The 17,133-nt window shown below is 28.0% G+C and overlaps 1 protein-coding gene across 1 annotated transcript; it reads left to right on the top strand.

Annotated features, from left to right (window-relative positions):
- The first annotated feature begins 265 nt into the window (after positions 1-265).
- On the top strand, positions 266-11,335 carry LOC129961697 (uncharacterized). The gene is made up of 4 exons (XM_056075238.1): positions 266-413; positions 3,120-3,295; positions 5,473-5,579; positions 10,446-11,335. The coding sequence occupies exons 2-4, from the start codon at positions 3,142-3,144 to the stop codon at positions 11,070-11,072; spliced, it is 888 nt and encodes a 295-aa protein (XP_055931213.1). The 5' UTR covers positions 266-413; positions 3,120-3,141; the 3' UTR covers positions 11,073-11,335.
- Positions 11,336-17,133: the final 5,798 nt, after the last annotated feature.

The raw sequence follows: 17,133 nt of genomic DNA, 5'->3' as shown, positions 1-17,133 counted from the left end.
TGAATTTTAAAACTAATGTATTAATCACTTTTCATATTAGAATTAAGATCCTCAAATAGAAAATTTATTTACTCAAACATATAATGCGCACATTTAGCCTTCTTTTACGTTTAACTTTTATGAAATATTTGAACACATTTCTGATTTTATAGCATTTTTCTATTTGTAAACATAGAGAGTTAAATTATGAGTAACAATTCTATCAATTCGAAACCTTAAACTAATCGTCTGGAACTAGTTATATTGGTGATGTAGTCATGTAAGCAATCACATAAACTGAAAATCAATTGCTTTAAAAACGTTGTCTAGCAAGTGAAAGAAAATTTAGTTTCATATCTTAGCTTGTAATTTGTAAACACACCTTCAAGATTTGGTTAGACCGAAGCAACAGAAGAGTCTAGAATTTGTTACAGGTAATTCTATAATATTTTATTAAGTTCAGAAAAATGATATGTTATTCAATGGTAATAAAACTTAAAAACTCCTGAAATCTAGATAAAAAAAAATGTTAATTCTCATTTTTTAAATTGTATATTTGTAAAAATTCCTTTATTTTCCAATTAAAAAAAATATATTCATTATTTTAACTCAGCAAACGAATTTTGTATCGCAAAACCAAATTTCAGTAAATGTAAAATTTAAGATAGCTCAGTATTTCAAGAAACGATAAATTAGAAAGGTTTCACATATACTATAAACTATAAATTCATAGCAGATATTTTTTATCAAGTATTGTGATCGAACTCTGCAATATAATTAGAAAACCGAAATAGGTATGATGAAGAAAAAATACAATTGTAATTGAAGTAAAGTTGATGTATTCTGCTAAAACAAAATTAAGTCCCCACTTTTTAAAAACTGTATTAATTTATGCACGTTACCATATAATTTGTCTCAATTCAAGATGATAGATTAAGGAAGGATGTATCGTACATTATTCTTCCAGAAATGGATCTTGATGCATTGAAAAGTAATTTATTTTTTAATGCAATGGATGTATTTAGAGCTTTAAAAGCTTCGATTGATGTTCTGTAGAACGAAATTTGACGTTTAAGTGAAAGTTGTTTACATTTTTGAACTTTTCCTAAAACATTCAGAATAAAACTGCTCGGTGACAACTGCGTAGTATCATTTTCAATTACCATTAACTAAAAAGTTATTTTGAAAATAATTATATAAAATTTCGAAGATTATTTCCAATACTTATGCGTTTAAAATATAGAGTTAGTTCATCGATATCAACAAAAGAGAGTTATTCCAAAAGTACTGATTCAATTGTGATTTAACAAATATGTTGATCCTAGTCGGGACTCTTCATTTATAAAGAAAATAATAAAAAGTATGCTAAAAGGCACTATTTTATTAATATATATTAAAAATATAAAATAATTTTCTTGCAATTTTCAAAATAATATTTGTTAATTTGCCAAATAATAATTTGTTTGGCAGACAAAACAAATCGTAAAAGAGTGGAACACAAATAAAAATGAAATTTCATCAGATTTATAATATGTGCTTAAGATTTTTTATGTACTTCGTTTTTTCTGATATTTACTGTGGCTTGATTTTTTTCATGTACTGATGTTTGAAGATTTTGTAGTCAGTTATTTCGTTTCGATTTACTTCTAAATTTTTATAAAACAAAATATTTTCTACATTTCAATATATCAATGAAAGCATATTTTCCGAGACACTTCCATTTAGTTTATTTTCTACTTTTTATTCTTTAATACGTTTTTAATTCTTTATAATAATTATTAGAGAATCTCAGAATCTTTTCTCTCGATTTTTCTAATAGATAGTGCCATACCCAAATTAATTAATAATTAACTTCGGAGAATTATTGACATCCAACACACATGCATAAATGTAAAATATCATAACTCTGTTGATAAGAAACGAACTGAAAACCGGTTACAGAATTTATTTTTATATTTGAATGTTTATAAACAGGAAATATAAAAATTCAAAAGAAATTTAGGGAAGCTGAAGTGTGTAAATTGATGCCTGAGTAAACGATTAATTTGCTTGATCTTACAAATAAGCATAAATATTTATTCAAGTACATGCTTCATAATAATCTGTTGCTTAGTTTTAGTACTTTATTTAGACCTCTATCCCTATCCTGCCTTTTCATTCCACTTTTTTTAAATTAGTATCGAGCGTAATGAATTTAATTTTAAAATAACCCATTGAATTTTTTTTTTCTTTTTTCTAAGTTTGTGACTGTAATAGTTGGACCATTGCGACATAGTTGCTGCGCTGCATACAATTTCCCAATACTAATTCTTATCATTTATTTATTACCTCTATTTTACCTCTTCAGTTTACAGAGATTTTCAATACACTATGCAATTACAAATAAGCGAATTTTTTAATGGCATAATTGTTTATGGAACATAAACTTCGTTTGCTCTATGAATCAAAATAAAAACAATCAGTATTCAGAATCGCTGAAAGGGCCTGACAGCAAATTCAAGCACACGGAGAATGAAAATATAATTAGAATTCTCTTAATCATATCATATCATATCATATCAAGGTGTGCAAGTATATGATTCTTGTTTTAAATGTAAAAATTAGTTAGACATGTTTTAGATTAATTATTGTTTATAGAATCAAAATAAAGAAAAATTAGATAATATTTTCATTTTCCATCTATATTTTAATATTGTTACTTAATTCTTCATTCCCTGATTTAGTTTTTCAATTACAAATTTTTATCATCTTTCAATAAATTTCACTTATTATGACTATGCATTAGTGGTACTGAAACTGTTAATCTGGACAATCTATAGATTGTTTCAGTTTTAAATCCAGAAGTCAATATACAGAAAAACAATTGCGAGGATTTTTTTCAAAGTGTTTAACAAGATATTTTCTGAAGTTATTCATTTGAAACTTTATTTATGAACATGTTTAGAAATTTTCCTTTTAGTAGAATAATATTATACCTTTTTAAAAACAAAACAAAGAAAAAACTATAGATACAAATAAAAAAAATGATTAATTCGTATTAAATTTGTTGATGATTGTCCCAATCCTTTGTGAGATTTGATGTTAATTTTTAAAATTTGTATTTTTATTGATGTTTCTCTTTCTCCCATTCTTTTCTTTAGATAACACTAAAAATAATTAATTATGGTGCATTATACAATACGACCCTTTCGGCCTGATGACATCCCTGGCATCCTTAAAGTGGCTTTGCCCAGCACTTATCAATATTCCAAGGAAAGTTTGGAATCTTGGATAAAACACGACCCTGAAGGCATTTTAGTAGCAGAGTTAGATTCAGGTAAAGATGGCATCCAAGTTCTGAACCTATTCTTTTCGTGTAAATAAAATTCATATGTATGATATATTATATACATTTACACAACATATAAATTTTAAATATGCCCTTTTCATTAATTGTTAATACATATGCAAGATTTTTCGATATCAAATAAATTTATAAGCTCTAGTCTTTCTTTATGCCATCCTAATTTTATAGTGTTAAATGTTTGTATTGAAAAAAATATATTATTATGTCTCTAAACATGAATGATGAATATATATGAAAAGTATTTTCTAAAATTAATTTATTTTATACTTTTAATAATTTTTGACGCTGCAACTTCAAGTAAATATGGCATTGATCAAGATTTTATAAAACAACGTTAAATTTCCTTTAATTATAAATATTACCAAGTAAATTACCTGGTATCATTATAAATAATACCAAGATTGAAAACAATATTTTTTTTCTTCTGAAAGGAAATGTTATTAAGTATTATTCTATGACTTGATCTGACAAAAGCTGGCAAGTCAATATATTAACGCATAGTGGCAACAACGTACCAAAAAAATCAAAATTTAAGAAAGTTAATTTTGAATTTTGAAGAAAAAAATCTGATAGTTTAATGTCAAAACAGTAGCAATAAATTTTTAGCATTAAGAATATAAATATTTTGAGTTACTTCTGTTTTTGTTTTTGCCATATATGAATTTTAGCATTTATCTGCAATCTGTCATGATAAATACACAAAACTGTGTGGAGATTAAAGGTGTTTCCAGTTGATTTACTCTTCTGGAAATTGATGACTTACGCAGAAGAAGAATAAACACGTACCATTCAGTTTTTAAACATATATTCATAAATATCAATTAATATTTTAAATGCGTAAGTTTACGTGTCTATAAATCTTGTGTATAAACTTGTACATTTTTTGAATCCGAGGTCAGTTAGAGCTAAAAGAAGGAAATCTCATCTTGATGGTAGGGATTATTATACGAAAGAATAAATAATAGTTCCTTCACAAAATTTTGAACTTTTGATTTAAAATATAGAACTTTTGATTAAATAAAGCAATCAGCACCTGCAGGAATAGGAAAAAAGAACTACTTATGGGAAAAAAATATCAATATAACTTTAAATGTTTTTTTTTTTTTTTTTTTTTTTTGGAATTACAATGGCAAATATACATTTATTCGAGCATTCTGTTGCAAAGAATGCATTTGTACGCCAAATAAGTTATTTTTGAAAACCTTTACACAAATAAATTGTAGAGACTGGGTAAAATTTTCGAGTAAAGGTTCCAAATATGTTTCGTGAGGATATCCGGAGATTAAATGAACTGGTCTATTCGACGAACATCTTCGGCTTAGAAATAATTCTTCATAAGATTTGGCTTTTGTTTTCGGGCATAAGGACTCTTACCAAATCTCTAGTCGGAATTTCTTATATAGAAATAAAAATAATAATCATTTCGGTTAAAGTATACGTCCTTAAAGTTATGCTATCACAGTCCATGTGTACTGTAATTTATCATGATATCACTCCATTTATTCCTGCAATTTCTTGAAATAGAATCTCATGGTATGTAATTTGCTGGATGTAATTTCAATTGCATTTTGGCATCAGAAAGGGATTCGTAGACGAGATCATCCACATAATCACCGAAGGCTGGATCTTGACTCATCTGAAAAGAATACGTGAAACTTTTATTGGCATTCAAAAATTATATTCCTAACTGGCTCAAAAGCATACCTGACAGTCAGTATATCTGAGAATAAGATATGATGCAATTACTTCACATATCATTAATATTCAACATGTAATCAAACTTTGATTTTTTATGCATTTAATTCAGCGGCGTTTGTTGCCATAGAGTAGAAGATATATTTACAAAATATTCATAGACATTATAAAATTTCGGTTTTCCACAACAGTTGTACAAGGAATACTACGAAATGAAAGTGGAAATAAAAATCTTATTTTGGACTTAATATTCCAAAAAAGCAATTTTTTAACTTAAAATTTAACATTTGGCAAAAACGCGTGAACATTTAATGAAGCAATCTGGAACGATAGTGATTTGTTTACATTTAACTGCTGTGATTCGGCAGTAATTACACTTTCTGTACCACGTACGTTAGCGTTATACATAAATTTTATACTAATATTATTAATTTTTTGTTTCCAATCTTTAGGTAAAATTATTGGATTATGCGCTGCAGTTATAATTAACGAAGAAATAGCTTTCGCAGGAGCATTTTGTGTTTTGGAAGATTACAGACACTTAGATGTTGGAAATAAAGTAAGTCAACCATACGTACAAAAAGAGACATAGCTATAAGATGTTGAGAAACTTGTTTGTACTAAAACTGGACTATATATCTTATTTCATGAATGTAAAAAAAAAAAAGTCCATGTTTCACACTCTTATATCTATTAAAATTTGATTAAATTTCTTTTATTTCACTCAGGTTTTGAGGGTATCAAAAGAAAATTATATAATTCATGTTTTAAATTTAGAGGATTGATCCACTCTGAATCGCTGCCTCTCATGTGTATTTAGAATGTGATGTTGTGCATTTTTAGAAGACATTAAGTTATTATAAAGAGAAAAACTCACTCTGATGAGTGCAAAGACTGAAAATGTAACTAAGCCTAAATGATAATATATAATATATTTTCAAATTAAAATGACCCAAGCATTACAATTAACTTCACAATGATCATTATACGTGGACTGTTCTTGAAATAAAAATATGTTATAAGAATGCTTAAAAAATCATTTAGAAAGCAAATTTTATAAAATCAGTTCAATAGTTTTATTCTATACTTATTCAGAAAATTTTCTTCTTTATGATTTTAATAATTAAGATAAAGCCCAAATAAAAAAAGTCAAATAGTTGTTATTAAGGAATTTTTAATACTTTAATGAAATATAAATCAAAAATAATTTATATTTATATTTTATTCAAAAAATATGAAATGTGTAAAAATCTCATTTTTGCCCTTAGGAATATACGAAGGCACTGAATATTCTACTAAACTCATTGTTAACATAGGCAAACATATTCAAAAGCCTTGGTAATTAAGTAAATATTTATAATAACTTTCAGAATTATTTTACACTTACCGTTAATATCATCCACCAAAATTAACAATTAAATAGATTTAATAATATATCTAGCACTCCAGAACAAAGTCAAAACTCACAACAGGAAACAAAAATGCATGCAATTACTGAAAAACTCAAAGACCTGATCAAAGTGCAATTAAAAATAACACGTTATTAATGCAAAATTTTGTGTAAAAAAAATAAATGTGTGTCTCTGTGTCTTTGACATGTTAAATTGCACTTTGTTATAATTTTAGTAAAAAATAAAAGGGTTATATTTCTTCTAAAGATTTTGAAAGTTTAAGATTCCAAAAACGGATTTTTTTTTTTTTTTTTTTTTTTTGCGCTTGTTGAAAATGCGTTTGGAACACGCATCACAGCTGTTCCATCCTAAGTACGCCTCTACTAGGGATCCAATGAATTACTCTTTCAAGTTCTTATACGTTTTGAATCGCTATTATTTCCTTTATTCCGTTTTTCTGTTATGGGTTGAGTATAACTACTACGCATATTTTTAGTTCTTGTCCAAGCATTTGCAATTTCATTTGCTTAGATTTATGATTAAAACATTTTTGGCTTTTCAGTCAAAGAGAATGCTCATATTTTCCCCCTAACCCGCAGTTGTTACTGCTTGCAAATAAAGCTTTTAACTTAGCTAATTTTTTTCGCAGATAGATGCAATTACTCTGTTAGATTCAGTATTATTTTTATATCAATAATCATTATTAAACAACACAGTGATATGCTTTAAATTGCATTTACCACAACGCAGTTTTCAGGTTAAAATATGCAGATTCCTACAGGAAGACTACCTTTTGAAATTGTTCTCATGATAGGACTTCGGGAAAAAATTTTCAGTTCTTTACCGGTTATGATACTAGAAACCAAATGTTTGGATTTTACCTGGATTAGAATATGTCTTTAAAAATGTAAAAATCACGGAGCAGTTCGTAAATGGCCCATCTAGCTCAAAGGGAGGAAGGGGGGGGGAAATAATGAGGAATTGAATTTTCATTTCGCTATAACTTTTTTAATATTGAAGATGGAAAAATAAATCCATTTAGTCGAATTAAAGCTTCATTAAGACGAACAACTTTTGTACTTACGGGCTAAAAAGTGCTTTTCAAGCCTTTATTTTGAGAGCTTCATTTATATTAGATCATTTATATTAGATCATTTTATATTAGAAACAGTTATATAGTAACTTAGCCAGATTGTAACTTAGATGCAAAGGAATCTTCCTTTGCCTTCCAGCTTGCCGAGAAGTTTTTTTTTTGAAAAAGTTGTTTGAGAAACAAAAAGTAAATATATATATATATATATATATATATATATATATATATATATATATATATATATATATATATATATATATATATATATATATATATATTTGTCGTCTTTCTTTAACCTATTTCCACCTCTTCCAGTTTGTAGTTTTCAGTTCAATGTTTAGACAACTGGTCTCTTTCTTGACAAAAAAAGCAATTTCTTCAATCATTGTTTACATTTTATACAACGGTGGCAGGAATAACTGATTTATTGCTTGATTTAATACCTTTCGAAGAGCAATATCTTTCTCATTCAATCACTGGCCGCGCTTGAAATTATTATATTGTATATTATATAGCTTATTTATATGATAATAACATTCAATCACATCCAAAGAGGTTTACTAAAACAAACTTGCTTCACTTACAAATGATCTTCCTGAGCAATATCTTTCTCATTCGATCACTGGCCGCACTTGAAATTATTATATTGTATATTATATAGCTTATTTATATGATAATAACTTTCAATCACATCCAAAGAGGTTTACTAAAACAAACTTGATTCACTTACAAATGATCTTCCTGAAACTTTTTCGTATATTCTAATAAATGTACCTTTGCATTAAAAACTGCAAGCCATTTACAAATAATAATTACAAAAATCCTATTAAAATGTAATCTTTGGAGTTCTGGTTAATGTATAATAAACAGATATCGAATATACATTTTAGGTGTACAAATGTACACAAATACAAATGTATTTACATTATACATTTTTTTCCAACTACCGATAAAAAAATATACAGCAAAATCACATATGAAAGTTGTTACATTTAAGTTACTGCGTTTTTGAGTTATATCGTTTGCATACTTGTGATAGACTGACAGATGATCTTTTGACAGATTTTATTTAAAATTTGATTGGTAGCAATTTTTAAATTTTTTCTTCTATGATTTGTAGTTATAATTGAATTCATATTTGGATTAAAAGATTAACAGATATCCTCTGAATATATCATGCTCTAAATTTGATTAAAATCTACAAATTTAATGTAAATATGACATAATTTCATATTCCTTCTTCAAAGCATTTTTGAGTAAATATATGAACAGGAAGGCATATATGTTCTAAAAATATGCTCTAATTTGTTTTAATTTTTTGAAGATTGCAATGCATTCTTTTTGTTTAATTCGTCTACGAGAAAGTAACAAATAAAATAAAATTTTTAGGAATTAATTAATTAATCTAAAGAAGACGTGATAAATATTTATATAACATTAAAGATGCATCAAGCAATTTGTATCTATGAATTTGTATTTCTAAATTATCATTTCTAATTTAAGAATGAGTCTTCTAAGTTTCCATCATCGTCAACTCCTTTGGTTGTTGTTTTTTTAATTTAACAAACGATTCATTTAAATATTAATTAACACAATCATTTTCCTAAATTCTTAATTTTCTTCTTTATATTCAATTTCTACAGAGTAATGTTATTCTTACAATCTAAATGGTTCCGAAATCCAATTTCTTAATATATCTCTTCGGTTACTGCAATCTCAACTTCGGAAAGAATTTTAAGAAATATAATACTTGCAACAGTTAAAAATATTTGATTTAATAAATGTAAATATTCATTTGATGAATCATAATTTATACCTTAGGATTCCAATGAATTATTAACTTTATTAATCGATTTGGTTACGCATGATCTTAAAATTCTTCTCTTCATTCGAAATATTTTTAAGCTTTACATTATTACTTATCCAATCATATGAAGTTTATTTTCAAATGACTTAAATTTATTAGATTCTTTCGAAGTTAAATTCTTTTTATCAGGCATGTATTCTAAAAATCTAAAGTTCTATTCTGGGGATTCGGCATCATTTCTTAAAAGGGTTGATCAAATTAAACATCGGAAAGTAAACAATAGATCTTTTAAGTAAAAAAAAAAATGTTGAAAGAATTTATTTAAGTTTAGTCTAAAGAACACAAATATAAACTGTAAGAGTTAAGATTATTTTACAGTTTCCCGTCACCTCGTCAATTGTCTAAAAATTCGCCAAAAGTCCACCATTCTGACGGGTGTCAGAAATGTTAACAAATAGTTAGAGATGTGATAAAAGATTGGCACACTTGCATCTGACCTTAGAAATCATTCTGAAATAATTTAAGTTTGGCGACGGTACATTATTATAAAGTTCAACCACATAAATTAGAGACAGGAAGAGAAAAAAAATCTACATAAAAAATCTACTGTATCATGTATTATCATAAGTAAGCTTCCTTCGTCCATCTTGCTTTTTTTTTATACCAGATAGTTAAAATTTGCTAAATCTAGTAAACATTAATTTTAAAAAGACAATTAAACATATATGTAATAAAAAACTACCATACATTTCGCTATGAAAAATTTTTAGTCGACAATTAATAATTTTTAACTAAAATAAAATAAAAAAAAAACTTCTTATCTCATTATAAATATTTTATTATAATTGAAAAAGGTACTTTTACTCCTATATTAATGTATTTATCACATTTGAAAAGCGGTATTCTGAATCTGAAATCATGGAAATGTAAACAATCAAGTAAATACTCTACTAGAAAAATAAATTTAATCGCAACTGAATTAAATTTTACTATTTACATTGTCGATACATTGAACCTTATTATTAGAGAATATAAATTATATATGAAAGACGACGCCTTACTAAATATTTTACATAGTCTATATTCTATAATTTTATGTATTTCATATATTAAAACTTTCTTCCTATTTTACAGCTCTACATTCGGAATTTCAAACATGTGGGGGATAGGAATGTGGGTCTCAATTGTTCAGCCGATAAGATAATGATTTACAAGAATAGAGGATTTAATATTTTCGAGGAATCCTGGTCAATACTGGAGTATGAGTACCTTGGTCCTCTTAATACCGGCGTATTATCAGACGTCCTTCCAGCAGGAATTGAACTAAAAGCATTTGAAGACTCATACCTTGAAGCTATATATGCATATGATCGTATGCTAGTAGGCTACGACAGAAGGGAAATAGTGAAAGCAAACTGCAAGGAACCCAGCACAAAGACTTTGATCGCTTTCAGAAGAGGCATTTGTGTTGGCTACGGTTGCGTAAAGATTAATATCTTTTACGCTGCTCGTGTGGGCCCACTGTATTGCAACGATCAGAATGTCGGAGAAGTGATGTTCAAGAGACTTCTCGAACAGATGCCAAGCGCAAAGGGTTTGGCGATGTCCACAATGAGTCAAAATCTGATCGCGAATGGGTGTGCGAAAAGAATGGGGATACCAATACATCAGAATCTACTCAGGCTATATACTAAAGAAAAAATGTTTGTGAATACAAGTAAAATATTTGCACATTTTGACGTGGATTTTTCACCATTTTAATTAATTAAAATTATTTTTTTAAAAAAATTATAGATTTTTACTCGTTTTTAATGTGAATTTTCTCTTTTTTTACTAATTGATTTTTCATTTGGTTATTTTATCTAAAGAGAAAATGTATGTAACACAGATAAAATGTTTGCTCATTTTAATGTGAATTTCTCACCATTTTAATGGAATAAAATTGTGTGTTTTTAGAAAAAGAAAATGTGTTTAAAAATAAAAAGTTTACTCGTTTTTAATGCGACTTTTCGCTTTTTTAATAATTGTTTTTATGTGGTTTTATCTAAAATCAATGTATATGTAATACAAATAAAGCATTTGCTCATTTTGATGCTGATGCTCCACGATTTTAATACATAAAATCTTATATATACATATATTTTATATAAAATATGGATTGATTTGTAAAATTTGGTAATTTGGTAAGTGTTCTTGTGTAAAATATCATTTGTAGCGCCTGAAAACAAGTATTAAAAGTAATTTTTTACCAATTTACAAATCTTTAAATCATGTTATAGGATTTTCATTTGGTTATTTGCTTATTTTATGTAAAATTTTACGATTTTTGTGACATTTGTTTAATAAATGAAACTGTACATTTTTCCAAAAAAGAAATATATGTTGTACAAATTGAATGTTTGTTCATTTTGATATTAGTGCTTCATAATTTTAGTTAATACAATTGTTTGTGCTTTTTTATTTAATGCGTAATAGTTACTTATAATTCAATAAAAACTAGAATGCTATTCATAATATAAAATTATATATAATAAAAATACACGGTGTCTTAAAATATATTGTGAAACATTTTATTTCTCTAAATATTGGAGACACATATCTCCAAATACTAAGTTTCATTAAATTAGAAGAAAAACTGTTTAAAAGTATTTTCGCATCTACGGAGATTATCCAGCTATAAATAGTACTAAAATTCTTATTTGTATTTTTTCCAAAATGTGATTTTTTTTAATAATGTGAACATTTTCATAGAGAATAACCAAATACCTGTTTTTATGAAATTTGACGTAATTGTTGATTGCAATATTGCATTCGGTAGCAAAATATATGTCAAATTATAAACCATTATTAAATTGTGTAGTTTTTATTTTTGCCAAACGGGGAAAAATAATAATAATAAAAAAAACCCTCTGATTTCGTACTGAAACTTTTATAACTTAGAAATGGTCCACTCTATTGTAAAACTTCTGCTACAGGACTTAGTGAACACACATATGTTTATAATGCAAAAAATTACATTATTTTGATTGCTTGCTTCTGATAGAGAAATTTTGACATAAAGTACTAATGTAGTGGAAAAATTCTTAGTTTTAATTTTTTTTTAAATATTTTAATTGGTGTTATTTTTATGTGAGTATGAATTATCTCTGAAATTAAGGAAAAAAAATGATTTAAATATCAATTTAAAAAAAAAGATCTTCGAACATAACCGGAAATCTTAAGTTCCGCATGTCTTTAGGATGGTTCGGAATAGGATATTCTTACAAGGCAAACTAGTTATGTGTGGGAATGAACCTTAGAATATAATTACGTTTTTGGTAGGGTATCGAATTGCAATCGTTAATTATATATATATATATATGTATATATATATATATATATATATATATATATATATATATATATATATATATATATATATATATATATATATATATATATATATATATATATATATATATATATATATATTCTTACGAAATTTCTGGATTCGTTTGGATAGTGGAAGTGATATGGTGTGGAGAACGCTCAATCAGCAGGCGGCAGTAGAAAAAAAACAACGACGTTTATTTACACGAAGACCGGACAGCACAAAGACGACAACTATGTACAGCAGAGACGACAGTAGCACACATCAGTAGACAGCAGTACACGAAGCGGATAGACAGAATCCAGCAGGAGAGGGGTTCCTGGGAGCTTCGCTCTACCGTCTGTCCAACGGCTGACCATCTCGCTTTAGCTGCCGACTCGTTACTTCTCTCACGACTTCACTCACACCACCACTCTTTCCTCGCAGCTTCAGGGTGCCCGTCTTTTATAGTTCCGGGAGGTGGGGCTAGAATCTTCAGACCAATCAGGACGTCTCTGGGTGTATCTCGGTTCCTACTGGATGGATCGTGAAACTTCTCGAACTTTCCAGTATGATCCATTTTGTCGCCAAAGGCACCGAAATTTTGTCGCCAAGCTCTGAGGTCATTGACGCGCCACCCGCTCAGCATGCACAAGACAGATCGTACATCCTGTCTTTTTTTTACGATGTCACTAGTCGTACTGAGAAGCAAAATTACAGATTTGTAACAATATATATATATTAACATATTACTGATGACCTATGATATACATTACCTAATGATATATATATATATATATATATATATATATATATATATCATTAGGTTGAGAAGTTCAAGGGAGATCAAGAGGTTGAATTGTTTGTTTGCGATCCGACGCTTTTTAAATGGACGGTAGACGGTAAATCTAGGTTGTCAAATTTGAAAAATCAGTGTTTTCATCTATTGTTACACAAAAGCATCTATAAATGATATAGTAATTAGGGCTTCCTTTTTCATGAAAGTGAAAAAGGAAAGAAGAAAATTTCTTCTACAATGTAATAATGATAAAAATTCTTTAAGATTACTAAGTCATTTCACCAAATTTAAGAATCAATTTGTAAAGAAATTGGATGATGTGGAAATTGTTTTATTATATATACGAAAACATCGGTGCAGACAAAAGAATAGTGGAAACTGTGTTCAGGAATGTATAATAATTGAATTTTGAACACTGAATTCATTAAAAGGTTTTGACGTAGATTTTACAAATTCTGCGATTTATTTATTACTGATAGTGGTTTATATTTATGAGATACTGTCATGCTGTAATATATTTTACAGTAAAGCAAATTTTGAATGAAAGGACTCTTATCAGAATTAAAATGCATGTAGGTATTAAATAATTATCAAAATTATCCATCAGTTCTTATGAAATCAACCTTCGATGTAAGATAAAATGAAGTATTCATGTAATAAGGAGTGTAATCAGATAACTAAATTTAAGAATTTTGTTATTTCCTTGAAGGCACCTCTGGGCATCAGGAGCACGATCTGACCTATTTTGCAGATTTCTTACTTTCAATGTGTGAGTGAAACAGCTAGGTTTCTGGCTCCCAAGGTATTTTTTAAGTTAAAAAATTCTTCCTCATGCCTATTTGAGATGTTGCAAGCATCGCAGTTCAGTTTTGCCTTTTCATTACATAGACAGGAAAAGTCGTGTCAAAAACAATGAGGCAAAATAGAGCATTTCCGTTAATAATTAACGCGAAGAAAGATATAAACTTAACTAAATCGTACTTGCGATGCTAAGAAAACTAGCTCGAACTGTAAACTGTCTAATGCAGAAATATCGAAAATAGATTCTGAAAAAACATTAAATATTATTTCAGTATTTTCTTTAAATTAAGCAGTCTACAACATCCAGTAGAAAGTAATTTTTTTCATTTATTTGGTATTTAACTATAAAAAGGAGCTATACAGAAAAATTTTGAAGGAAAAAACTTCATTCCACATTTTCAGTTTTAAATATTAACCTCTTAGAATGAGTCGTTGATTTGTGTAAGTATTTTGTTAATTAAAGTATAAAGTTAAATTAAAGTATAAAGTAAGCAATTAAAGTATATTTGTTATTTAAATTTATAGTAAATCAAAGCATAGATTTAGAAGACAGTCCCTTTTTTACTCTTTTGGCCTCAGGTGCCCTTAAAATATTTTTTAGATATGGAGTGAAAAAATGCGTCCTCTAAATAAGTTATATAACAAGTTATATAAGATCATAATTCAGGAAGTGAAATAACTACTATAGTAAAGATTATTTGAATTTATGCTAGTAATTTTGAATTAACTTCTTACATGAAGAATTTATTTTTATTGTATAATTAGCTGACCCGACAAACGTTGTTCTGCCATACAAATTATTTCTAGTGAATATTTTGGTTGTTAATTAAAAAATAACGAATGTATTGTAAGTGTATGGGGATGGGATCTATGACAGAAAGAAGAATGGAGCGCTGTAGGCGATGATCGCCGATTAAAAAAACACCAACAATTCATTTTCTCAATAAAATGTATTTCATTAACGTAACGAACATATACATTGATTGATCACTTAAAAGTTAAACGTAAAGTGAAAAAAGTAATATATTTTTTATCCTAAAGTATAAAAATGAAATAAAGAAAATCAATATTGATTTCGAAGAGCAATTGAGTGTACATTTTTTTGTCAGTCCGTCTTTAGCCAACACAAATAAGCTCGATGGTTTGCCCAAGCGAGAACAGGCCACGTATAACTGTCCGTGTGAAAAACATGATGTGCCCAAATTTAAGCCGCAAACAGACATCGTTTGGCCTTGCGACTTATTAATTGTCATTGTGAATGCCAATCTGATAGGGTTTGAATTCAATTGGCACGTCTGGGAGAATCATTGGAATTCGTGGTAGCAAATCCTTTTCAGTTCGGAATTTGCCATTCAAAATGGTGTTTTCTGTAACGTTTTTCATCAATTTTTAATGCCCAATCGCGTGCCATTGCACAGTCGTGGTGGGTTCAAATTCCGAAGTAAAATAACCGGATATCCAACTTTCAGTCGTAGAAGGTGTGGTGACATGCCTGGAAAATTCAGTGAGTTCAGAAATTCTGTTGGATAATTTACAGCCGCGTTTACATCGCAAACTGTATCGATCGATTTGTATGATACCAAGTCGCCTGGCAACGATTGCTATATCTTGAAGTTTAAATCGTCGACGTCCACATTTTTTGGTGACAAAATGGCTTTTTCTGCCAGCTACGCATGATTTATGTATTGTGTGCGTACATCGGGAAATATGCAGTCAATGAGAGCATGCGAATCAACGATAGTGCAGAAGTTATTGGGCAATTTTATGCATCCAGTATTTTTATAGACAGCAACTTTACCATAGCTGATATCTAACAATTGGTCCGAGACTGTGTCAGCAGATGGATCTTGTAGCATTTGGACGTATGTTTATTTTTAGCTGGACTTTTTCAACATTACGCAACAGTGGCGATGATTTCAAGCAAGTGTTGATCTCATCAGCGTACGTTGAACGTGGAATGACTAAATAGGGACACCCTAATTACCTAGCATTATGAAATACACTTTGCGACCTATTCTCATAACTACCAAATACACATAAAAATTTCATAAAAATCGGTCCAGCCGTTTCGGAGGACTACGAACACAAACACCTTGACACGAGATTTTTATATATTAGATAATCAGATTAGCGAGGGAAAAGTAAATTATTATTTTTCAGTTAGCGAATGAAAGCCTTAAGGTTTCTTCCTTTATTCATAAAATGTTTCATAATTAAACTGAATTAGATTACAATTTAATTATGGGAATAAATTAAACTGAATGGGATTAAATAGGAAATTATTAAAAATCTTGGAAAAACTTTTAATTAATTGAGTTGATTAGAACCAAACAAATGTTACAACAATGAAATACGATTGGGGTTTTAATTAGAGAATAAATAGTTGGAATTATTTATTTAAGATTTGATATTATTACAGACAATATAGTTGGGTTATTTTAATAGTCTTGCAGTAGTTATTCGATTCGCCACTTATATTAATCATTCTCAGGAGGGCAAGTTCCATCATATCACAATCTTCATAAAAACGTAACATTCTGATTTAATCTAAATTATAACTATTAAGAATCAGTAGATTCACTGAACCGTCTTCACATAAATTATGCAGATAATAATCAGAATCTTCCTTTATCGGTTTTCAATTCATACGAGAAAATATTTATGGAACCATAAGAAGTTTTAGAGTGTTTTTGCAACAAAAAAGCATTTTGTTGAGAAATAAGTAAAATTTTATAAAAAAATACATTTTAGTAAATTACGAAAAAAAAATGAATAACAGCTAAACTAGCATCATTAATGAAAATTCTTTTTTTTTCTCCTTTTTTTTTAAATTTTTAAATGGTTAAAAATCATTTCTTTACAACAAATTTTCA

This window comes from Argiope bruennichi, chromosome 2 (assembly GCF_947563725.1).
Source record: "Argiope bruennichi chromosome 2, qqArgBrue1.1, whole genome shotgun sequence".
NCBI classification, from domain to species: domain Eukaryota; kingdom Metazoa; phylum Arthropoda; class Arachnida; order Araneae; family Araneidae; genus Argiope; species Argiope bruennichi.
Note: the sequence above shows the minus strand (reverse complement) of the source record. Positions and strands in the feature narration are given on the sequence as shown.